Below are 26,153 nucleotides of genomic sequence, written 5' to 3'. Positions count from 1 at the left end.
ACAATTACATCACAAATAGAATAGCAAATAATCAATAAAAGTTTCTCAAATGTGGTACAGTAAAATTTCATATCAACAGACTACAGTATTCCAATTACGGATACTCACTAAAGAACAGAAAGTAACTGATATCACAAATACTAGTGTATAGTATGACAGGACTTAAATTCAGTAGAGCATGAGTGAGTGAGAAAAATATGCCTTCTACCTGAAGCATTTCTCTCACCTGTACTTTAAAGCAGTTCTTTAAATGAAGCATCCTCTGTGAGTGTCATTTTTTAGCATTGAATATGGTTAATTTGTGATAATAATGTCCTTCCTGTTTTTCTCTATACATTATACATAAATTTTTCATGATTTAAGTGTGACTCCTGCGTACATACACATTACTTTGAGATCACCTATTTCAGCCTTTCCTTTAACACTTTATCACTTCCCTTATGCTCTTTATTCTTTTTTGCCAAGTGTATTTAATAGTATGATTCTGTATTTTACAAACAAGTGGTTTTATTTTTTAGTACCCGCTAGTGTCTTATGAGCTCACTGGTAGCCTGATAACTGCTAAACCTTACTCAACACTGGGCCAAGACATCTCTAGTGGACATATGAAGCCCTCTGTTATCGTGAATTTTTGTTTTTTTACTGATATTACTTACTGATAATACTTACATCATAGCTTCCTCTAAGAGATGAGACTAGGGAAGAGATTCTTGAAATGATTTCATAATCATGCATCAAGTTGTTCATCTCCTGACACAGATTATCTACATTGGAACCCATAGTTTCTTCAGGAATACGAGCCACACTTATGGTGCCAGATTTGGTGACACCAGATGCCAACAGCCGGCTCAAAGTTGGAGAAGAACTTGTGTCCTGTATCTGAAAAGGAAATTCATTTCTTAGTACATATTGCTCCGGGGAAGTTAAGATGAAAGAATGTTTATCCTAAACAAAACTGAACTGCACATAAATCTGCAAAACATTATTTGTTTGGTTTTAACATAACATCTTTTATCATGCATCCTGAGGTTAATAATCCTCTTGGGGTAAACTAGAATAACAGTCTAATTTTTTCCTTTCCAAGAGATTATGCTGTTTCATAATCACTAACACAACTAAACTACAAAACTTATTTCTAAAAGAAAAAAATTGTTAACAATTTCACTCTCAAACGAATTGGTGAGAAAAAGAAGAATATGCTTTTACTAACTGTAATTTACTTGAAACTTTAATTAAGTTTATTTTTAGTTTTTTCAGGGATTGAAAATCGAAATTTGAAAAGGAATATACTGTATGTGATGATGATGGTGCATTGATATGTTAGTTTTAGAAAAGGATATTGCCCACTTGTAAAATCACCAAAATTTAAGAACTTGAAAAACTCTAAAAAGTGATGCATAACATTAATTAATTAAAAATATCAGAATTTTTACAAAGCAAAAATAGTCTTTTCATATAGACTTATCCCACATGTATACCCCAAATTCATGTCTTTATCTCCAGACACTAAACTTTTGTTGAAGATGTAGAATTTAAATCTGAGTGTAAGAAGTTTACTTTTTTTATGTAAACTTTTTTACAAAACAAAAGTTTCAAGTAAATTACAGTTAGTAAAGCATATTCTTCTTTTTCTCACTAGTTGTTTGAGAGTGAAATTGTTAACAATTTTCTTCTTTTAGAAATAAGTTTTCTAAAGAAAAAATTGTTAACAATTTCACTCTCAAACGAATTGGTGAGAAAAAGAAGAATATGCTTTTACTAACTGTAATTTACTTGAAACTTTGTTTTAAGTAAACAAAGTTTACATAAAAAAAAAGTAAACCTTCTTTTACCTCAAATTTAAATTCTACATCTTCAACAAAAGTTTAGTGTCTGGAGACGTTTGAAGACATGAATGTGGGCATACATGTGGGATAAGTCTATATGAAAAGACTATTTTTGCTTTATAAAAAATTCTGATATTTTCTTTTAATTACATTAATGTTATGCATCACTTTTTTTTAGAGTTTTTCACAAGTTCTTAAATTTTGGTGATTTTACTAAGTGGGCAATATCCTTTTCTAAAAACTAACATATCAATGCACCATCATCATCAAGTATACAGTATATTCCTTTTCAAATTTCGATATTCAGTCCCTGAAAAAACTAAAAATAAACTTAATTAAATAAAATGTTCACACTGCCATACCTAGTCCAACTCAATAAATCACAGAACTAAAAGCCCCCTCCTCATTTTCTTGCTTTCTTAACACTGTCAAATACTGAAACATTAAAATACCTGAAAACTATAATAATCTTAACTTTACGAAAAAACTACAATACATTTTACATAGAATAACATATTATCAAAAATACTCTTTTAAAAGATTAAATGGTATATTCTCTTAAATCTGAATCCACCATAAAGCCTAAAATCACTAAACTTCCAAGAGATTAAAGGAAGCAATACTTAGAAATATGTTATAATGGATGTCATTTAACACACCAAATACTGTACATATCTATGAAAGAGCTCTTACCTCAACGTCTGTTACAGGAACGGCCCACTTGAGGGATAGCCTTTCATTCTGATGTCCATATTCATCATTTGACTTTGGTACAACTGTTACACAAATTATCAGGTCATTGGTTAGGAAGAGTCGGCGTGCTTTACTCTTGCTAATTAAGCCATTTTGGTTAAATTCCTGAAAAAATTAACTAGTTATGATATGTTGCAACAAAATTAAAGTTATTAAAAGTATAGTGTACAATGATTCAAGACAGTATAATTCCAAAGCATTAACGACAATGTAAAACTACAATAACTTCAAGGGCTAAATGATGTTTGTAACTATATATAAATTACTAATCTCCTATGCCATAATATCTTAAAACAGAAACAATACCATTTGCAAATAAAACTACAACATAAAACCAAAACTTTTGAATATGTTATAAACCAAAATATTTCTAATAAGATACGTATTTGCATCACAAGGTGCAACGTATTAGAGGCGATGATGATATTAAGAAATACTGTAGAGCATTTGAAAATCAATACCATTATCATGGCAATACTTACTAACTGCATGACATCATCTTGTCTTAACAGATAACGATTGCCCTCCTGAATACCTCTCAGAGCAAACTTAGTGTTAATATGCTTCAGGGTATCCCGGAATGCTTGATATTGCTCTGCCTCCCGTTTCCTCTCATTTAGCATCTCCGCAAGAGACTCAAGCTGGGTGAGAGCTAACTGTAGCGACATGCGATCATGGTGGCCCTGAGGAGTGTGCTTCAGAAGGTCCTGTAAGATATGTATGTTATCAATAGTCAGGAATTAAATCTTTAAAGATCAAGCCCTTTTGTTATTTAATTTTAACATTATCAACTCAGAAAGCATATACACAATACATTCATTTGAATTATAAGCTTATTCAAAGCCAGTAATTTCTAGTTTTCAAAACTAGACAGTAATATAGAAATACCTGAAGGAAGAGGATGAATTGGGGGAAACGCTGGACAGGTTTAACCATAAGTCCAAAGAATGACAGTCGATCAGGCGACGTGATCTGACGCATCTGAAATACCATATTATGATATGAATGTTAATAGTAATAAGACAAATTAGTTCAAACAAAAGGATCTGCAGTCATTCAGCACTGAAAAAAATTAATTTTTACCACTAAAAACACATCATTACTGGTTCTGTATTGTATGAGACTTCATCTTGTTGTTTAACATTACCTAGGAGGCTCAAATGTGAATGGAAAAATTAATTGAATGAGGCAGTATTACCTTACTCTGTATCCTCTCTGGATTATTTCCTTCCTTACTCTGAGCTTTCCTCACAATATGAACCAACCTCATTTACAATGAATGTCCCAAGAACCCAAAAACATGCCAAATAACTTCCTAATTTAGTTTTGCTTGATGCCATCCTAACAAGAAATAAAAATTCAAGTAGGCATCCATCTACCAGGAAATGAAGAGTATATCCTGTACCAAAACTTTATCAAGTTCCCTGATGTTCTTCTGATTTCTATTTGAATGCAAATGGTGATTACTGTTGTATACATAAACAAAACTTACATACAGTTTTGAACAGTTACCTTCAAAAAATCCGCAAATGCAGTTTTCTTCTTTGATTCCTGTTTTGCGACTTCCATGGCACGTGTAAAATTATTTATAAAGTCACTGTAAATATCCAAGACTATAGCCTTGGAGAAAGAAGCGACGAAAACATCCCCAATTTTCTCCTCACGGTCCCACTGCCGCACACATTCAGCAAGAGCTATGCGGAACAATGTGTGGCACTGGAGGATCTCAGACACACGGTGGAACAGGGTGGCAAGTTTGGCAGTGTTGAGAATGGGTGGTTTGGAGTCACCAAGTGGCTTCTTGTAATCCTGCAAGGTAATGATTATTCTCGGGGTTATAATAATTTATATACACCTCTATGGAAATTTCATGTTTAACCAATTATTTCAATGCTACAAAACATGGAAGGACACATGCTATCATACAAAACTAACATTTTTCATTTAAAAGGACATATCCAATCATGTAAGACTAACATATTTCTAATTTCTAATAAGCTACAGTATATGATTTGCTAATTTTCAATAATAATGTACATGTATCAACTACAGATACAACTTCAGGGTCCCAATAATATTAACACTGACAATGATAAAACTAATAATAGCAACATAATAAAAAATATTATTTCTACTACTTACATTGACTAGCCTCTGTAAAGTTGCCACATAGTTATTTTCACTATGTACTATATTAGCTACGATGTGTCTCCTTTTGATCTGTTCAGGACTGAGTCCCTGGGGCATTGCTGGAAGGGCAGGAGGCTGATGTCTGCGCTGGAAAGTGTGCGCAAATACGCCCCCATTTTCAGAGAAGAGACCCCCATGGTCTGCATCCCCTTCCTCCAGAAGTTTTGGCATCCTGTGATTGGTACTAATAGTGCTGGCACCATTGGTAGTAGCTGTATAGCTGCTAGTGCGTTCAGCATTAGCAATGGTACTGCTTCGTCGTTCAACGTCATAATTGACGCTTTTGCGTAAAGAGAACCATCGGTAGAGTTTACTGTCGGGTGTGGAAGGTGGGTCTGAAATAAGATTTTGATGCATTATAATCCCTATTCCATGAGAACCAATGACACGAACTAAGATTAGTTGTAACAATTAATTTTGGCATACAGTGAGAAAAATGTGCATCCTACTTAAGTAAACAAAACTTTGAAAGATAAGAAAATAAGTAAGTGAAAACTTGCACTTCCTCAAGAGGACATACAAGAATACAGTACATAAGTGTAATAAAAATAATTTAGATCACAAAAGATGCAACAAGATACATCTGATTATATACTAATCAAACCACATGTCTACCACAATATCAAATATCTTGGTCTTTTATGTAACCACTTGATGCAACCACAAGTTTTATGAGCTTATCTTGTGTGGCTGTTTACAATGCATGAATTAGTCAGTATCTGATAACCTCAAGCTTAAGAATTACTGTAGTACTCACTTTCCTCTGAAGGTTTGGCTGTTTCCTTTGGTGGATCCTCTTTGGAGTCCCTCCGAATAGCATCCTTCAGACTCTTGCTAGATTGCCTCCTTTCCCGCCACTGTTCTCTCTTACGCAGAAGGCGCTGTTTGAAGTTCTCCAGGCTGTGGAGAATTTATACATATATATATATAACTTTCACAAGGACAGTACGTATGTATTTTTATGAGGGTTAAAGAAATTTCAGGAATAAATAATTTGTGATCTGTTTATCTGTTTTTTCATGGAATTCCCTTTCTTTCATTATTCAATTTCAACTGGGAAAATTTTAATTAGCAATTATAGTGGATCCATCTAAAATTCTAATACTGTGCTGGACATGGACTCAGTGTTTTATACTAAACTCTAAAATTCATATCTCCCTACCTCTCTCTGTGCGCCATTTATCTTTGAAAATTTAAATACTGAAAGATTAGAGATAAAACAGCTGATGAAGAAAAATAACAAAGAAAACACAAACAGTAAAAAATAACAAATTAAAGATAAAATTTGTATTTTTCCTAACATACGAACCTACACCTTCATACATTTTACACTAAACAGACCACATACAGTAAACCATATACTTTGGCTGAAACCATACCTGGTAAATACACTATACAGAAAGGGGGCCTATAAACAATGGTTTCTCGGTAATACTATGTCAATGAAAAGTAGCCAAAAAACTGAAAGGGGTGCACTAGGGAGGGATCTCTGGCAGTCAGTCTAGCTGGGTCACCTGCCTGAGAATAGTTCTTATTGTTTGGCCAACTATGTCTACTACCCAATGTCCATCTGAGTGGCTCATGTTATTTTTGTTAGACTGATGTCAATGCACTACAGACTCTTGCTACGGTCAGGCAAGTACTGGTGATAAGCAATGAAGACGTGCTCGAAATGACTGTCAGGACCAAATTTCTATTATATAAGAAAACCCTTGCACACTTCAGGCCATATTTCACAGCTCTGATTGAAACTTTCCAAACACATACAGTACTTCAGTTTGTTATTTGGTGAAAAGTATGTTCAATAGCAAAATTCGCATTGCTTTTGTTGAGTGAAAAAAGAATAGGTTTTGGATCTGAGGTGATCAAAACCCTCCTTGTTAATAGCAACATAAAATCCATTACTTTAGCCTTCTTAGTGGCTTTATTGTTGATTGTAAGCAGGGAAGAATAAATGGATATGTTAATGAGTTATCTCAAATTATTTTTGTTTGAGTTAAGTGAACATAAACCTCTAAGAGAAGATTGTAAGACTATAACTACTGGAGCATAATAACAACGTAAATTTTAGTGACAAACTGACAGTACTGACTTTCTGCGCATGTTAAGAGGCATATAGTGACACTTTCTTAAAGTTTGAAAAAACCGATTTACCAACTTTTCCCCAATCAGTTTTCAATCTCATATTTTGGAAGTAGGCTCATAAAAAGCATTACAATATCTTCAATATTAGTATCTCAGAACGTGACGACATCGCCTGCTTATCTTCGATATTGTCAAGAGGTTTGATGGGAAACGAAAGTTCCGATTCAAAATTTTCTCACTTAAATTATTCTCGAAAGTCCCATAAATCGATGAGAAGACCATTCTTTTGGTCTTGACAAAAATCTACAATTAAGTGATATATGTGTAACCAACATTGTTGTTGTATAACCAGTTCCTACTCCCACTACTAGCGACATTTTTTATACAGATTATTCAGTAACGGAAATTCTCGGGTCCGTCAAAATACGATAGACGACTTTATCAGGCTAGATACGCTGATGACATCATCAGGCTGTTTAGGCCGATAATGCCATATCAATATGCTTTTAGTACACTAAGTGGACTAATTCCAATTATCAAGAGCATAACTCCTTAAAAAATGATAAAATCTGTTATTCAAATAATCTGATGATGATGAAGCGGGCAAATATTTCTTTACGCCAAACAGGAAGTCTGTGCTCTTAACTTCTAGTCTCAGTTCCCACAATTACCTGATGTTTCCGCTAAATTGTGCATGTTAAAACCTATGTCTTTGTGTGTTCAGGATATATTCATATAGCTATGAAGAAAAGTGACTTAAGGTCCATGTTACCCATTATTCTACTCTAAGAAAGATATCATTAAATACAACAAAATTTACTAACGAGGTTCTCCACAACAAATAGATCTCAACAATAACGAAGTCTACGTATGCTGAAAATATCATGAAAATTGTTGATAATCTCTAATCTAATAATCACCGTTTTATTAACAAATAACAAACCATCGCCGAAAGTTAAACAAAAATGAACCGGTGTTTACAAAGTACCAAGCAGATAATAAAAATTACGTAGGTAGCCAAGATTTACGTAACATTAGAGAAGTGAATTGCGACTTGTAAAAGTCCAAGGATTTTGGTACATAGGGAAATCGGGTATTAACATACAGGAAACCCTTACTTTTCAACAATCCCTCTATGTACAAAATTGAGGTTGTAGAATCCACTGCCATCATGTCAGGCAAACAACACAAACCCGTCACAAAAACACCAGAAAGGGGACATAGTAACATTGATAGCCCACACTCAGGCAGATGACCCGGCAGAGATAGATTTCCACAGAAATAGCCCTGATGAATAGTCTACGCTTAAGGGAACAATATAAGCGGAGCCTTGACTTTTACATGTTCACAAGCTTGAAATCAAATTTTTTACAATCGATAAAACATATCAAAGTAGCTACTTTTCTGTTTTTGCTGCGTTTCAACGATCAGGCTGTATTTTCAATCGAAATTAAATAACTGACTTGTTTTTCTTTTATTTAGTTTGACAAGCCTGTCAAACACAGACACAAACAGACATACACACACATATATGTAAAGTATGTATATAAAATTAATTTGTGCTTGAGAAGGTATATGCATAAGCATAATATCGAGAACAGACTTTACTAATTTATAGATACTTTCATTAAAAGAATCTTTGGAATGAAGCAGACTACAAGAAAAGTAGTGAGGAGCAGATACCAAAATGGAAAGCAGACTATATGAATGAGAGAGAGAGAGAGAGAGAGAGAGAGAGAGAGAGAGAGAGAGAGAGAGAGAGAGAGAGAGAGAGAGAGAATTTTTCTCTAATTAACAACTTGCAATTATCACACGCATTTGGTAACAAATGTTGGAAGCACTCTTTTATTCTTTTAATTTTTACCTGGATTCAACAACAAGCCTAATGTTTCAGGCTAACCAAAAAAAAAAAAAAAAAAAAAGGATTCCCATTATCCGAATATCCGTTTTAATAACAATGATGCACTTATTTTGACAGTAAAAATAATGGATGCTCCTTCTTTGTACAAAGAAATAAAAAGAAGCATCACCTCCCCTCATTAGTGACCTGGTTACTCGGTGTCCGTAATTTTGCAATTAGCGCGCATTGAGACCCCATTTTACGGATAGACTCCTTTCATTTAAATAATGACACGGACTCGGCTGCGTAAAAGGCTGCAGGAGGCGAAGGCAGTACCAAAAATCGTCGTTATTAATGTGCCTTTGATGTGACAATAACGTAATGCCAGATACGGATGTATGCACATGGCGTTGAACGCTCCGTGAACAAATATTTCATTGATTTATTTGACATTTAAACAGCGGTTGGCCCAGTAAACAAAAACATTGCGGGGTGGGGAAACTACCTGAATTGTTAACGCAGTTCTTAAGTATACGCTCAAAAGAACGTGGTTCAGGAGAGAGAGAGAGAGAGAGAGAGAGAGAGAGAGAGAGAGAGAGAGAGAGAGAGAGAGAGAGAGAGGGGGAGGTACAAATGTCAATAACTTTGATGTTAAAGTTCAAAGTGCTCTGTGGGGTGTTGGTGGTGGTAACTGTCATCACTTTCAGGTTTTAAATGGACAACAAAACACGTATGTTCTCCTTCCAATAGTAAGAGATTATAAGGGGCTTCCTCACAAAATTTACACATCTGGGGTTACATACATACATACATACCTACATACACACACGCACACACACAAACACACACACACACACTGCACCTAGGAATACAAAATTTAGGCCAAATTACAAGCGCTGGAACCTACGAGGTCATTCTGCGCCGAAGGGAAAATTCAGAGGGAAAAAAAGGTTTTCAAGGTGTCACAGGAGGAAAACCTGGATCTTACGTTATATCACTTGTCAGTCCAGGGTACAGCATTAACGTATACAATAAACAGATTTGGGAGATTAGCTTTTCACTTGGTTCTGAAATATAGTCAAGCAGATCTAACCCTGATATTTAACACAACTGTTGGGATAAGACCAAGTTTCTGTGTTTCTGGGTACTTGTACTCCAAAGCTACTACTGACACAATACGAAAATAGATTATGATTTCTTGAGGAAAATTGGTTTCATATTCGAATTCAGAACTCTTTGTCATGAAAAAACATTATTTTAAACTTTCTCTTCAATAATACCCGATAATCATTTAAACTAAACATTTCTTTTAAATTTTTATCTGAAATATACCTGAGCAGTGATGTCAGCCACGAAACCTAAACACAGGAGATTTAAGACACTTGGGGGTGTAAACGCCCCCAACCATAACTTTCCTACTGAGTCAGTTTTCGAGGAATTGTGCCCAGACGAACAGAGCAGCGCCGAACCGGCGGATGAGGGGGCGAGAGAAGAACATGTCCCCGAAAGAATGTACGGTCATAATACCAACACCATAACCGTTCACTATTACATAACGTAAGGTGAAAGGTTCCCGCATGGTCGGAGAATATTGTGAACGTCATAATTGGCAGATAAAACCTTGCACATTAAAATATCTTTATATCTACCTCTAATTGTTCTTTTTTGTTTTTTTTCTGCAGATTCCAATAAAGGCGATAAATAAAGTGAAAATGGACATACTCGTACGTAGGGAAATATTATGAAGTGGAAGAATCAATTTACCGTGGCTTGATCATTACATAATTCGAAACATAATGGAACGTGGTTGTCCAGATGGTTCTCAAATATCTTAATACTGTGTATGTCTGATTACATTATAATCAAATGCGTGATTATTAGTTTTTTTAAAATATGTGGGATTAAGTTGTACATTCAATAAGAATAATTTTATGCCTGATTTTAATACCGTAAAGACCGATTAAATCTTATACTGTGACACCTACTGTGTGTGTATATATATATATATATATATATATATATATATATATATATATATATATATATATATATATATATATATACTGTATATATATGGCTGCAACGGAACTTTCAAAATCTGTAATTCTGTAGCAGATGTTAAGCAACACGAGCGCTTCGTGAGTTTCTTCAAAAATCATAAAGTCTTAATCTCAAATTATCTTTGATAATGATAATAATAGATACGTTATCAATCAAAGTCGTTTCTTAACAAAAAGATACCAAGAAGTCAATAAACACAATATGCTTACAAAAGTCCCTTTGTAGCGAATACAGTAATGCTACAGCATTTAATTTTTTTTTTGTAAACATTATATATAAAAGCAATACTAACTTTTCACTACTACTTCGAAAACTGAAGTTCAAGCTCGCGCTGCGACGCAGATTGCTCTTCGGCTCTTTCACCTGGTCCCTGGTGTCAATGGAAGACGACCTCTTCAGGACGTCTTTGGGAACCCCTCCCCTTAGGGAACCCAGGGACAGCTCCATCATACTCGTGCTCATCACACTCAGGTCCATCATACTTTGAGTCCTCAGGCCGTGGTCATCATCGAGAGTCGTGGTCGAAGACCCGACCGGATCAAAGTCGGCACTTTGGGCATCGTCAGTAACGTCGGGGGAGCTGTGGGCGGCATCGGCTCCACAGCCCTCGTCACTTTCCTCGAAGTCATCTCCGTCGTTACGGGCCTCGCCGTCGCTGCCCGCTGCTTCTTGGTCCCCTGGCGACGATGACGAAGGGAGGTGAGGGATGCTGGATGTGCCAGCTTCCCAAAAAGTACTTCGTCCTTGTCGATTGACCCAGTAATTATCTGCGGTGTCGAACGTGGAACCCGCTATGCTCCAGCGGTTTATTGGTAACTGACTGCTTGTCGAGTGGTGGGTTCTCATCTGAGCTGTCGATTTTGGCATGGGGGTATCGACATGCACTGGCTGCCCTTCCTCGATGCTTTCTTGCGAGCAAGTCGCTGGGTTTCTGTGGTCGCTATCCTCATTATCAAAATCCCCCGGGAGAGAAGATTTTGCAACCCCCTCGTTGATGTTGGTACCTTCCTCGTCGATGGTGAACAGCTGCCCCGACCCACTGACAATACTCCGACACGAGCTTCCCCTGGAAAGCCCCTTCGTCAGCTCAGGGAAAAATCCGTGGAAATTAAAGGTCACGTGGTTTGACCCCCCGATGCCCGAAGTGCTGGCTTCTTCGAAGTGAATTTTGTTTTCGCCAGAGGGCCTAGGCGTCGATTCGTGCTGCGGGAAATGAACACTAGAATGAATGTCAGGAGTGCCTTCTGCCTCTGAGTCACCGCCCTCGCCGACAGCTGCGCCTCCTTCGCTCAGATCCTGCGACTCTGCGTCTTGTTTTGCCTCGGCCTCTGACTCATGGCCTACATCATCATCATCCTCGTCCTCGATACACTCGCTGTAATTGCTCTCTTTGTCGATGTAAGGGAGGCAGTGCCACTCGCTCAACTCTTCCGACTTCTCCAGCCATTCTATTCCGCTCTCCGTCGATATTCCTTCGATGTCGAGCATCATCAGCTCGTCGCACGACACGCCGAAGGGAGACTGAGCAACGTCCTCTTCTCGGTAACAGTCGGAGTTGTCAAACGCGTCCGAGGTTTCGTCCAACATTCCAGGGATCTCCGAGAGGTGGGTATCGGGGGTGACGTCATAGTTCGTCACCACATGGGTATTAATGGCCTCTTCGTAGTTTTCCTGAGGGAGTTCCGTGTCATCAGAGAACTCCTGTTTACTCGCGGAGTATTTGCGACGGGAGAAGAAGCTAAAACTCGAGGACCTCCTGGCCTTCCTGCCTTTCTTATTCTTCTTGGGTTTGGACGAAGGAGTTTCGTCCACTGACAATTTCCTGGCCAAGGACGCTGGAGGCGCCATTGCTTCATCACCCTCGTGCTTGCAAGCACTGCACTTCCTGGCTGGTGGGATTGAGCGATTACGTCATCAAGCCCGTTTCCTTCTATCACAATGCTGAGAGCCTCAAGCAGCCACACGCACAAACACAAGTTTCACAAACGCGCTCGATACTTCACTTGAACGTCACTCCTAATCAACCTAATAATAAACAGCAAAGCTGCGCTTAAGCCGCGTCGTCTCACTCTGCACTGATCTCACAACAAATAAGAGCAATAAGCGCCACACGGCCTCACTCTAATGAGAATAAACCTATCTCACAGCGTGTGCTGCTGCTGTTAATGCTGCCGTCGTTGCTGGTGTCACAAACACCCCGATAAGCTTTCTGAGTCAGATAGCCGTCGATAACGCTCCTTATCGTCACGTAAATCTGCCTCTAAAACATCTGAAAACAGAGAGATTCTGCGCGCAATTATAACTTTCACGTCACCACGACACCCCGTTTTAGTGCACGGAAATCATCGGAACAACAAGCAGAGGCCTAATGCGTTTCCACTTGCAAGAGGTGCTGCGCGTGTTTCCCCTTCCTATCATTATCACTTTCAAACAGGTACTGGTTGGCTCTCTCTGTCTATCTTTCGACACACCACACAGAGACTACACCCACCTCCTACCCTCTCAATGCCCAACCCAAGAAGGGGTCGCGTTCACCTGCCCTCGAGTCCGGACAAAAAACCCTTTGCGTAACTGTACATATGTCAACTCGTAAATTTCAAGCACGCCAGAGCACCGTAAGCAACACGTAACGTGACGCTGCGAAAAATACAATAACAATGCGGCGATTTTCTCAGCCTCATTTCAGAATGACTGTAATGAGTCTTTGTCGTCGTAATATTAACGCTTCGATTGGGGAATTAGAGACTGGAGATTTTCCACAGGCGTTGGTGCAAGGTGCTCCTGAACCCTGGCCTCTCCGACACCAAACAATGACGGGAGAGCCGAGACCCTGAATCCATCTGACGGAATTATAATTGATAACGGAGTATGCGACGAGGCGTCCCGATGGAAAGGCCAACCGAAAACACACGTGACATGGCTACCACACGAAAAAATCAACGCTTCCTTCACCGGGCAGATACAAACATCGTTCCCCCCACAACACTTGCGAGAGAGAGAGAGAGAGAGAGAGAGAGAATCAACACTTAGTTCACTGGGCAGATACGAACATCGTTCCACAACACTTGAGAGAGAGAGAGAGAGAGAGAGATTCTCTGGGCAGATACAAATATCGTTCCTTCCACAACACTTGAGAGAGAGAGAGAGAGAGAGAGAGAGAGAGAGAGAGAGAGAGAGAGAGATTTCCTGGGCAGATACAAATATCGTTCCTTCCACAACACGTGAGAGAGAGAGAGAGAGAGAGAGAGAGAGAGAGAGAGAGAGTCAATACTTAGTTCACCGGACATACAAATATCGTTCCTTCCACAACACTTGCGAGAGAGAGAGAGAGAGAGAGAGAGAGAGAGAGAGAGAGAGAGAGAGAGAGAGAATATTTCTTCTCTCAAAGATCTTTCCACTTCTCTCATGCTACACATCACAATTTATCGTGTTCGTAACGATGATGATTAAATTTTCCTGAAATCGTTTCTGGGGTACAGAGGAAATTCCCTTGGTATTCCCGGTATAATGACGTAATTGTCTAATAATTCATTGTAATTATTAACGTCTTTCTACTCCAACTCGCCTTTGCTTTTCAAAGTGACGTTCTCGAGGAATGTTGATTCACGGTAAGGCAGTATTGCCTTAACATATTCTTATTGGTGCCATAATGTAATCTCAACAGAATTTAACGGTTTTAAGGTAGCGCAAGGAAGCCCAGAAAACAGCTAAGCAATATGTTTCAAACTGAACTGTATCTATCTATCTATATATATATATATATATGTCTTCTATTACTGGAATAACAACGTGATATAGAATATAAACGGAGTATCTGGCCACGAGGAAAATGCCTTTGAGCAAAAAGGCAAAAGGTCTCGCTCTCACTTTCCTTGGGGCCAGATTCTCTCTCTCTCTCTCTCTCTCTCTCTCTCTCTCTCTCTCTCTCTCTCTCTCTCTCTCTCTCTCTCTCTCTGTCAATATATACATATTCATACATGTATATGTGTGTATATACTATATATGTATACATGAGCATTAAGGTACAACCATCTTTTAATATCAATTCGCTCTACCTCGGAAATAATATATTTTCAAATATGTTACCTGAAGGACGTTTGTAAACGCTTGTATATGAGTCACAGTGATGTGATCAAGTTCATATATATATATATATATATATATATATATATATATATATATATATATATATATATATATATATATATATATATATATATATATATATATATATATATATACACATATACAGAGAGAGAGAGAGAGATTTTGGGGACTTCGGATGCAGATATTTTATACAGGGGACAGGTGCAATTCGCAAACAAGAAAAGATTAAAGAAAGATGGATCTACAAGTAGTAAAATTGTATTACACTGGAGTGCACATGACCCTGACATTCAGGGTAATGTCCAATTCAGAAAACGAAATACAATCTCCTTTCATTATTACCATAAAATTCGACTTTTCTTATCTACTTTCACGAAATGTTTTGTGTTGCGAAGGTGGCTGCCATTCATGAGAAAAATAAAATAAAAAAAAATACTTCTAAGGAACAAATGTAGTAGGGAGATATTATCATTCTATAAAATATTTCATACATTGACCATTATTTAAAAAAAAGGTTACTGAATATCACAAGGAATTTCGAAACGATTTTGGTTCTCTCCAAGACTTAGCTTGAACTGACAAGAAGCCAAATACTGTAATGTTTACTTTAATGATTTATCGAATTATTGTGAGTTATCATATATATATATTTCAGACATGATCAGCTTGAACTGATAAGAAGGCAAAAACTGAAATGATCAGTTCTATATTCAATGGAATTATCATGAATTATCATTCATCTTTCACAATAAGCAGCCAAATACTGCAAATGTCAATTTTATATGTCATGGAATTATTATGAATTATCAACTATCTTATACATCATCAGCTTGAATTAATGATTAGTCAAAAACTGAAATGATCAATTTTGCATTTCACGGGATTTTCATGAATTATCTTGAATTATCATCCATCTTGCACTCGTGACACTTACTTGGGCGCCTGGGTCTTGACAGATCACCTTTACATGTCACGAAATCATTACGAATTATCACATGACCATCAATGACATTTACCTGGGCACCTGGGACTTGACAGATCACCTTTACATGTCACGAAATCATTACGAATTATCACATGACCATCACTGACATTTACCTGGGCACCTGGGACTTGACAGATCACCTTTACATGTCACGAAATCATTACGAATTATCACATGACCATCAATGACATTTACCTGGGCACCTGGGACTTGACAGATCACCTTTACATGTCACGAAATCATTACGAATTATCACATGACCATCAATGACACTTACCTGGGCACCTGGGACTTGACAGATCACCTTTACATGTCACGAAATCATTACGAATTATCACATGATCATCAATGACACTTACCTGGGCGCCTGGGACTTGACAGATCACCTTTGCATGTCACGAAATCATTACGAATTATCATATGATCATCAATGACACTTACCTGGGCACCTGGGACTTGACAGATCACCTTTACATGTCACGAAATCATTACGAATTATCACATGACCATCAATGACACTTACTTGGGCGCCTGGGACTTGACGGATCCGCCACCGCTTTCCTCCTCGTTGCTGGAGTAGGACTCGAAGTCTTCCGACCCCCAGGAGTCGGAGGACGACAGCTGCCGATGGACGTGGAGGCGGCGCGAGACCCAGGTTTCGTCGCCGACCACCCCTCCGCCCCCACCTCCTCCCGTTGACCCGCCGCCGATGCTTCCTCCGCCGCCGCCGCCGCCTCCACCAGCGCTGCTGCCCAGGTCGGAGATGTCCTCGTAGATTCTGTCCTCGCACCAAGGGCCGCTCAAGGTGCTTGACCGACTCGATCTGCTTGATCTGCTCGATCGGGAATCTGCGAGATTAAACAAATGGGAAAACTGGTTAAAATTCCACCCTTGCACCCTCATGTGACTGTAAGAATTTCACACACTTTCTATAATACAGACAGAGCAAATCATGATACTTTGAAAACAATAAAATTCAAATGAACAACTCAAGATGTTAGAAACACATAGAAGCCGACAAAAATAACAGAAAGAAAAAAATAATAATAACAACAACATTTGCCAAAAAAGAAATAGGCAAGAATATATTACCATAGAACAGAACAGAACAAAACATTTGTTTTTGAAAGGTTTCCCGCAACCAAGAGGCACCACAGCCAGACAGACAGCAGTGAGTAAGGATGAGGAGTGATTGTGCAGCACGCCCAATAACCAAGCCAGTTAAGAAGCGTTTGAAAAAAGCAACTATTATCATCCAGAGGCTTCCCGGAGGCTGCCTCTCTCCCCCTTACCACAGGCGTCCTGGGCACTGCGGGCTATTTTATCGTCGCGGCTATCTTTTCTCTCGTCGATGCTCTCATAAATTGGCTCGGGCACCAAGGTGCCGTTGGCACCGCTAAAATTCCCTCCCATCGCAAAACCCTCCTGATTGGGGTCCTCCAGGCACTCCTCGAAAATGACGGTGTCCACGTCGCTGTCGTGAACGACGGTGGCGGCGCTTTCCTCCAGAGATGACACACCACTCATACGGTCATCGTGCGGGTCATCGTCGGGGTCCTCCTCGTCGCTCGCCGTGCCGGTATGCTTGAGGTCCTCCAAGCACTCGTAAACGTGGCTGCTCGCCGTTTCGCCTCCCTCTTTGGCACAAGAGCTATCATCGCTCGCTATGTTAAGTCCCTCGTTAGCTGTTTCGTCGTTACCCAGCCCTTTTTCGGTAGGCTTGTCGCCGCCGAACTGACACGTCACGTAACCTTTATCTCTGACGACGGGGACGGGATCGCCTTTGCTCACGGTGGCGTAGTATGGTTCGACAATTGCTGTTTCACCGGCAGGGGTGTTAAACACGTTGGGCACCATCTTCGGAGGGAGGATCCCGTTTTTCCTGCATATTTCTGGAAAACCCTTTTCGTCGGAGGCAATTTCACTGCCAGTAGATGGAAGAGGGCCAGTGTTGACAGTGCTTTCATTGTCGACATCGTCAGCAGTGATTTGCACATCTCCGAGTTCGCTGGGGACATCCACAGCTGACGTCACATCGCATTGCTCTCCCTTGACCGAGGCATCAACATCTCCCTCTTTTAACAGCAGAACGTCTTCATTCCTTTCATCAATCTCTTCTTGATCGTCAAGAATTTCACGACCGTTATCGGGGGAAGACGACAAGCAAGGCATTCCAATGCTCCTTGGAATTGAATAAGTTTCGCAATCTACTCCTTCGGGTAGGTTTCCTTGCACGGGACGCTTGTATACATTCTCGAGTAAGGGATGCGTTTCGAGTTTCGGGGGAGGAGGGGGAGGTTGCGAGGCGCAATCCGTCACGTCCTCCGCTAATCTGGCGTCGTTGAAGGAGGGCGTGTCGTAGAGATTGTCAACTTCTTTCATGGTCTGAAGTTCGGGCAAAAGGCGACAGATAGATGTCATTAGGTCCGTCGGACTCTCGTCGGAGTCGGAGTTCAATGTCTTGATGTCCTGCGGGTGTGATGAGGCAATCCCCTCGGAGGAGTCGGATAAAGACCCGCCTCCCATTGTGGCGTAAGGATTTTCAGCGTCGTCAGGAGCATCGTCAGTCACTGACACACTCCCCTTGCTGACGTCTAAAGGCAACTCGGAGTCAAGACTATCTGGTGGGGTGAGAGGATACTGCGTGGGGCAGATCCCTTCCTCGTCCCCTACATCCGTCGCGAGGGGCGGAGGGGACGGAGGGGACCCCTCGGAAGATCGATCAAAGACCAAATCCTCTGGCCCCTGCTCCTCGGAGTTTTTCCTCTCGCCAGAGTTCCTCCTGAAGGTGTTCTTCATCGCTTTCTCCACCTGCTGGCCGACGCTGCGTAGGAGGAACATGACCCATACTTCAATTGGGGGACATGATCAGAACTATCACCGATACGTCCCCAGTCGACGGCAGTACATAGTACACAAACTAACGAACATCAGTCGGACACACATCAGTATCCCTTATGACTCAGCCTTGAATGAAACAATCACTGCGACACTTGCTAACCAAAGTTTTATTCACAAGTCTTAAATGCCGTTATATGTTGTAAAAGAAAAAATGCACTGTATAAGTTTCACTTAAATTAGGGGCACATTATCAATACCTGATGCCTGAAAGGGAAACGGAATGTTAGGAGAACATAAGCAAGGTTAAAGTCACGAAAAAATGGACCTGGTCTTACCACTTCTCAGAAGTAATCAAGTCGAAGACAATTTTATTACAGTTTTATATAAAAAAAAGCACTCGCGTACATTTCTAAACGCACGTATTCTACAGTCCGTGGATATTTTATGAGTGTATAAGCACGCAAGGCATTAAGATAATAATACTTGTTTATGTAGATTTATGTGGACGTGGTCTATACATACTACAGGTTTATAACCCCTTCCGTGTGTGTTTGATGATGCTAGCAATATTGCAAGAATGGTTAAAAATGAAACATTGCTTTCCCAGCATTGACTTGGTAGTAGACCAATTCCCTGCATGGGCTAAGCATGAGGTATACCTTAATTGATAAAAATATTTCAAGCCACTTTTGGAAATTATAGAGTTAAAGTCAACACCAATAATGCCCCTGCTACATTGCAATACACATGAAAAACCAACAACACAATCAAGAACTCTCAAGTTTTATTACTTGACAATACGGCAGAAATTAAAACTTAAGATCATCTGCTTCCTAAGCACGATTGAAAATAGGTCCCTCCAAGAGACAAAGAGTAAAAGACCCGAAGTGATGTAAGCGGCCCCCCCAAAAAAAATAAAACACACCACAAATATATATACATATATATATATATATATATATATATATATATATATATATATATATATATATATATATACACACACACACACACACATATATATCCATCCGAAAAGCAGGACAAATTGAATGAAAGACGGCACATCTACCTAACCTTCACATAATTGTCTCTCTTCTTTTTTCACGTTATAAATTTATTTTCCATTTCCATATGATGGATTTAAAGGGTGAAGATCACCAGCTTTGCTGTAGAATGTTAAGATAATTGTGAAAATCACAGAAGTTAATTATCATTAACTGCAATCCAGGTTTACGAAGAGAGAGAGAGAGAGAGAGAGAGAGAGAGAGAGAGAGAGAGAGAGAGAGAGAGAGAGAGAGACCTGAGATCGATTCCAGACGGGGGTGAAAGGACTCTGGTCTGTTTCTTGAAAAATCCATTATGCCTCTGTTAACCTCCTATTACTTCTTCCTAATAAACACGGTATTCTTTGGAAGTTTGAATTTCAAGTCAATGCCCCTGTGGGCTTGTTCCACACGAATAGGGTTGTTGTTGTTGTTGTGGCTGCTCTTTTTCTTCTTCTTCTTCTTCTGAATAATAATAATAATAATAATAATAATAATGTACCTGGCAGTTAGTCAATTCCAGTGACTCAAAGCCCAAGCAGAGGGCATGGCGTTAACAGCCTCATCCAGAAAGACTTGGTCAGAATAGGAAGGTCACAGAAACTTTCAAAGACAACCCCCCCCCCACAAAAGTGATTATAGGAACCACAGTATATCATCTATTTTTAACAGGACAGACTAGACTATTTACAGTTTTATCAGCCTAAAAATATGAATGGAGACTTTAGGACAGTGACCGAGACTACGGTACAATTAATAGGACTTTCTGAATAACAAGGTTATTCTGGCACCACCACATAAATCATAGCTTGGACACGAAGTCAACACAAAGCAACGTCAAATTTTCAGAATCACTGAGTACCGTGTTCCTGCACAAAGCTAGAAAGGCATTAGGAGCACGGTACAAGATCAACCTAAACAACAGAGTTAATAAAGTTCAGTCTCATAGCCTAACTCTATGCCTACACAATTATTGACTCATTTCAGATCTCTGTTTAAGCTAGTACTGATTTCTTTATGTAAATTAGTATCGACTGCACATTTCAACCAACTTAGCTTCAGGATCAGCAACCATATAATCAGCGAAGATAAATGAAAAAAAGGTTTAAATATAATCCCTCGGGGAGGAAAAGAGAAAGATGAGGTCTAGGCGTACCAAAATCAGCGCAGCGGACAAATTACTGTAGCCAGTAGCTGAAAAATCGGTGAATGCAAAACAACTAAGGTTCCTAGTTTATGTCCGACAGCCTTCGTGCTAAACAGGTTGAAGGCAGCGCTCGAATGAATTTTGACAAGTCTTGTCCCATTACCAATGTCAGGGATGTTTTTGATGCGACTGTTCTAGTGTCACTATAGTTATCATTTACATTTCACCAACTGTACGGTATCTATTCATTTCCAGTAGCTTCATTTTTTCCGCTACACAAAAGAAGGCCCTGCTAGTGGCTATGAAAGACTATTAACGTGGAGCTTTCACAAACCCCTTAACAGGACCAGCAAGGGGGTATCTTTCCGAATGGGAAATGTTGGATTAACATCCGTGACTAAATGCGTTAAAACTAGACGACGAATAATGAAAATTGAAAAAGAAGAATAAATAAAAATCAGACGTGATTTTCCTCCATTTCCTAGAAATTATAACAGTAACAACAGTAATAAATATATAAACGATTTAATACACTAATTAACTGATAATACACACGCTTTATGTTACCAACTGGTAGTTTCCTCAAACATCAAGAGGCTTCAGAACGTGGCCTACTTTTAGATGAATTAGTTCTTTGTTGGTGTGTGACATAGTTAAGGGTTAGAGCCATGGGCTTGCATTCGTAAGAACAGCGGTTTGATCCCTGGCTACCCACACCTTGTAACCCAAATGAGAATGTGTATCAGCGTCAGCTGAGAGTAAAAGAAATGGTATACGACCAGCATCCTGAAAGGGGATGGGGCTGGCAATCTCATCCCCCAGGATAAATTGAAAACATGAAGACCAAGACCGTTTGACGCTATGCCTTATAAAGGATAAAGGTATATGGTGAACAAGTACAATTGTTAACAGTGAGGGAGACCAGCACAATATGCTCCTGATGGCAGTTGCACGGTAGCTGTACCTGGTCATGCGACCAGCAAAGTTCAACAACGTTGGGCCTGGTCAGTACTTTTGAATGAGTGACCACCAAGAAATGCTAGACTCTGCCAATGCATACAGCCCCTTGGGTATCCGTGGGGGCTGTGCAATGGACCCTAGCACCCTCAATCTTAAAATAAACCCTGAAAAGGGGAAAGGCAGCACATTTCAGACCCTCGCAGGGGCAAAAGGAAAAACAGAAAAATACGCAATACCCAAGAGACTATACATACATACACATATACATACACCTGTGTATACATCCGGAACTCAACAAGAAATACCAGCTATGCAACGCCCATGTGAGGAGAGAGACCTAGCGGGCAAAGGGCCAAGATAGGAAATGATGTCACACAGACAAATACTCGCACAGGCCAAACAAACAAACAAACACATGCACACACGTAGACGCCTGAGCACTTCCCCCATCCATTTCAATGCCATACGCTCGGGTCTCACGGACCTCTAAGTTTAAGTACTAGACCTATGATTCACTTTTCTTAAATCTTTCTTTTACAGCTAAAAACTCCTGCTTCCAACACGCATGTGGGTAATGTACCATTTATTAAGGATAATATATATATAAAAAGGGTAGAAAAGTTTACTCGAAATATGACAAAATTCAGTGATAATGATGTTGTGTCTGAGGATTGGTTTCCCCTTCCGATGATGGCGCCATCTCTCTCTCTCTCTCTCTCTCTCTCTCTCTCTCTCTCTCTCTCATTCTTCTTAGAGGAAACACAAGTTTTTCCATACGAAATGAATTCATGCAATTGCTAACCGGATTCTTAATGCAGATTCTTAACACTCAAAATCCTTATTCATCAAATATTGTCTAGAAAAAAAAAAACACTCTGAGGGCGAGAACAAACGAGGTCTTCATACTTGGCAAACTTAACTGAAAATGTATGTACGTTTAAAATCTGATCCCGCATTAGAATAAATATGACACAAACATGAGAGTGTAAACAGATTCACGGCCAGTCGAACGCTGTTTATACATAACTTCCAGTCAATTTAACACAAGTCCGGTGTGAAGGTTGTCACGTAAACTCTTGTGATTTTGCTTGACTTATACTGCGGAGGGATTTTCGCACTAGGCCTAATTCTATACTTTTTTTTATTATAAACAATGGAGGCTAATATTCCTTTCGTGGGACAGGATCCTCCTTATAACCCCTTTCCCCCCATTGTCCTTTCTCTCTCCCTCACTCTCTCTCTCTACAACTGCGATTACATAAACAATATTTACAGTACAATCACGTCTCCTATACTTCCCGTAAAAGGTTAGCGCCATCGATGTTGAGCACCAGAAAACAAATTCCATCTCTCTCTCTCTCTCTCAAAGCTCACGACAAATCTTGATCGATTCAAACTAAAAGAAAATGAAAAGGCATTCAAACTTGACTTGAAATCCTATGAGGATTAGCCTAGACTTTTATTTATTGCTTATGCAGTGTTCGGTAAAACTGTTGAAAACTTTATTCCCTGAGCCCGCATGATGACGTCAGTGCAAGTTCTGTGTTTTAGAACAACACCTCCTGTTGGCTCAGTCTCGGAAAACTTCAACAGAGGGAAATCCAATACAAGAAGGACTGAAAAGATTGACATTTTGGAGAGGTGACTGAGCAACTCATGGTGACGATGATGCACTGGAGAACGGCCGTCCGTTCAGACGGTGCATCTCAGAAGCAGAAAACCGACAGCACTTAACAGAAGCGCGTTTGTGTGAGGTTTACTCAGTCCACAATGACTTCTGTGACTCATTGAACTAGGCATATCTTTTCAGTCTTTGAGAGCAACAGCGATTCACATGCATTACAGACATGTAAAATTATTTGCTTTCGGTACGATTATCAGTAATAATATTTAATATTACATAAAGACACCCCTAACAGACATGTGAGGTTGGAGAAGCTGATGAAAAGGTGACTGAAAGAACTAACTTTGGACAGGAAATGAAATCGCTCCGGGGGTAGCGACTAGACTGCTCGGGTGTGGGAATCTGGAATGCAAACCTCTCACTGCTTTGGTCTATAATGATTATAATGATGTCACCCAACAATGAGAGAGAGAGAGAGAGAGAGAGAGAGAGAGATAATATCGTGAGGTTGGAGTCCTTGAACAGAAGTTTAGCGTGGTACAGTACTACGCAGAACTTCTTGAACAGTAAGATATACCCCAAGGAGATAGATATTTCTAGTCGTGAACCCGTTATATCCAAAATGGCATATTTTCATAATAATAGACTTAACGTTGCACTGTAATATCAAAAATACAAGTAAGGAAATCCTGGCAGTTCTGCAATAGTCAACTATACAAATACAGTTGAAATATAATATAATGTAAATTATTTAATGTCTCTGGCCATATTTTAATTTTGAATAAAATATATGAAATAAATACCAGTCATAATACTGTCAATAACGACAAATATAACATTCACCATTTTAAACTCCCCAAAAACATGTGGTAACTACAAAATATCCTACAATTATAAAGGAATACGCGTGTAATAAAAAGTAAATTACTAATTATCACTCCTAGACTGTAATGAGTAGCTAAGACGTTGCTGAAAATAGGCCTACCAGTCTTCCATGAAACGGAACGATTATATTTGTACAAAGAAAAGATTCAAGAAAAGGGGAAACGATCAGTTAAAACTGTCTATAAACAATAATAAGTTACAACTAATAAACAAATATTTTTAAAATCAACAAATAAATAGTGTAGTTGAGAATCTCAACTCCAAGACCATGGTAGTACCATCCCTGGTTTTAAGAGCTGGTTGCAAGTCATCACAAGGCTTGATTAAATACGGCACATGGATGACTCACACGTCTAAAATAGTGGTACACATACTACAGTTAACTGAGCTAAAATTTAGGCCTCACGACATTAAAAAAAGGAAACTTGAAAACACTAGGTACGAATCCGTTTCAATCAATGAATTTCAATTGGGTACATAGTCCATCCTTCAAAAAAAAAAAAAAATAAAAAAAATAAAAAAAATTAAAATAAAATATTTTCCACGATCCTTCCAAAAAAATTAGATTATAAAAATAAGATTTTTTCCAAGATCCTTCCCCCAAAAAATTAGATTAACAAATAAAATATTTTCCAAGATCATTAAAAAAATTAATTTAAAAGATTAAATATTTTCCAAGATCCTTTCCCCAAAAAATTAGATTAAAAAAACAAAATATTTTCCAAGGTCATTAAAAAAATTGGATTAAAAAAATTAAATATTTTCCAACATCATTCTAAAAGAAATTAAGTTAGAAAAATAAAATATTTTCCAAGATCCTTCCCCTCAAAAAATAAGATAAAAAATATTTTCCAAGTTCATTCCAAGAAAAAAAAAATTTATTAAAAAAATAAAATATTTTCCAAGATGCCTTGTGGACGTGGAGACAAGAAACCAAATAAAACAGACTCGCCTGAATAAACAAGCTTCCATTCCACTTCGTTAACAGGGGTGGCAGTGGAATACAATGGCGTAATAACGCTAATTATTTCACTCGAAATTGGCATCATCTTGATGACGAACGCGTAAGCAAAGGCTGATTTAGTGATGAAGATAAATGGCATTGTTGTTTTCATTCTCTGTCCTCAGTGTCATTACATTCAGCTTGTCAATGTCGTGTTAAAGTCATCAGAATTACATATGACGTGATTTGCTTAGGAAGCATATTATCTTAAGGTTTAATTTGTGCTGTATTGTCAAGCAAAATAAAACTTGAGAGTTCTTGATTGTGTTGTTGGTTTGTAATATAGCATGGGCAATATTGGTGTTTGCTTTCACTTCGTAATTTCCACAAGTGGCTTGTAATATATATATATCAATTAAGGGGTACCTAATGCTTAGCCCATGCAGGGAATTGGTCTTGTGCTAGCAATGACTTTTGCCACTATAACAACCCCTACTCTTTGTCTATATTACTATACTATAATTCAAGTACGAAAGGGAACGCCCACGTTCCATAATGAATTTGCTAAGGAACAAAATCATCCATTTAACTGCTCACCCTTTTCTATCTACTACTTCCAGCCCCTTGAATCACATTCCTGACGGTGGCTTACAGTTTTCCAACATCATGTTAACCTTCTCACATCAGCGTTAAGAAATGAAACTACTGATATAAAATACAGCAGAACTACTGCACAAAAGACCTACTGTAAACACAATACAACAGTCACATAAACGCCCCAAAAAGTGAATAAAAAATGGAAGCAGCCAATTTCAAATAGCAGATAAAAGGCAAACTGTTAAAACTGTCGAAGCCTATGCAAC

At 38.8% G+C, this 26,153-nt stretch overlaps 1 protein-coding gene across 6 annotated transcripts in view; it reads right to left on the bottom strand.

Moving 5' to 3' along the window:
• Positions 1-26,153, bottom strand: part of LOC136847840 (rho guanine nucleotide exchange factor 10) — a 94,714-nt gene that overhangs the window by 13,636 nt on the left and 54,925 nt on the right. For 5 of the 6 annotated variants that reach the window (XM_067119805.1, XM_067119802.1, XM_067119801.1 and 2 more), the window contains exons 2-10: positions 17,140-18,952; positions 16,371-16,695; positions 5,527-5,669; positions 4,722-5,104; positions 4,092-4,388; positions 3,468-3,560; positions 3,062-3,286; positions 2,520-2,684; positions 670-879 (exon numbers count right to left, since the gene is read on the bottom strand). In XM_067119805.1, the coding sequence (XP_066975906.1) occupies positions 670-879; positions 2,520-2,684; positions 3,062-3,286; positions 3,468-3,560; positions 4,092-4,388; positions 4,722-5,104; positions 5,527-5,669; positions 16,371-16,695; positions 17,140-18,688 (3,390 nt within the window). In that variant the 5' untranslated portion in view covers positions 18,689-18,952. Of the gene's footprint in view, positions 1-669; positions 880-2,519; positions 2,685-3,061; positions 3,287-3,467; positions 3,561-4,091; positions 4,389-4,721; positions 5,105-5,526; positions 5,670-11,047; positions 13,272-16,370; positions 16,696-17,139; positions 18,953-26,153 lie in introns of those variants that run through there. The other variant, XM_067119806.1, reaches the window with a different exon arrangement.

Source organism: Macrobrachium rosenbergii, chromosome 17 (genome assembly GCF_040412425.1).
Source record: "Macrobrachium rosenbergii isolate ZJJX-2024 chromosome 17, ASM4041242v1, whole genome shotgun sequence".
NCBI lineage: Eukaryota > Metazoa > Arthropoda > Malacostraca > Decapoda > Palaemonidae > Macrobrachium > Macrobrachium rosenbergii.
The sequence above is the reverse complement of the archived record's forward strand: the minus strand, read 5'-3'. Positions and strand labels throughout refer to the sequence as shown.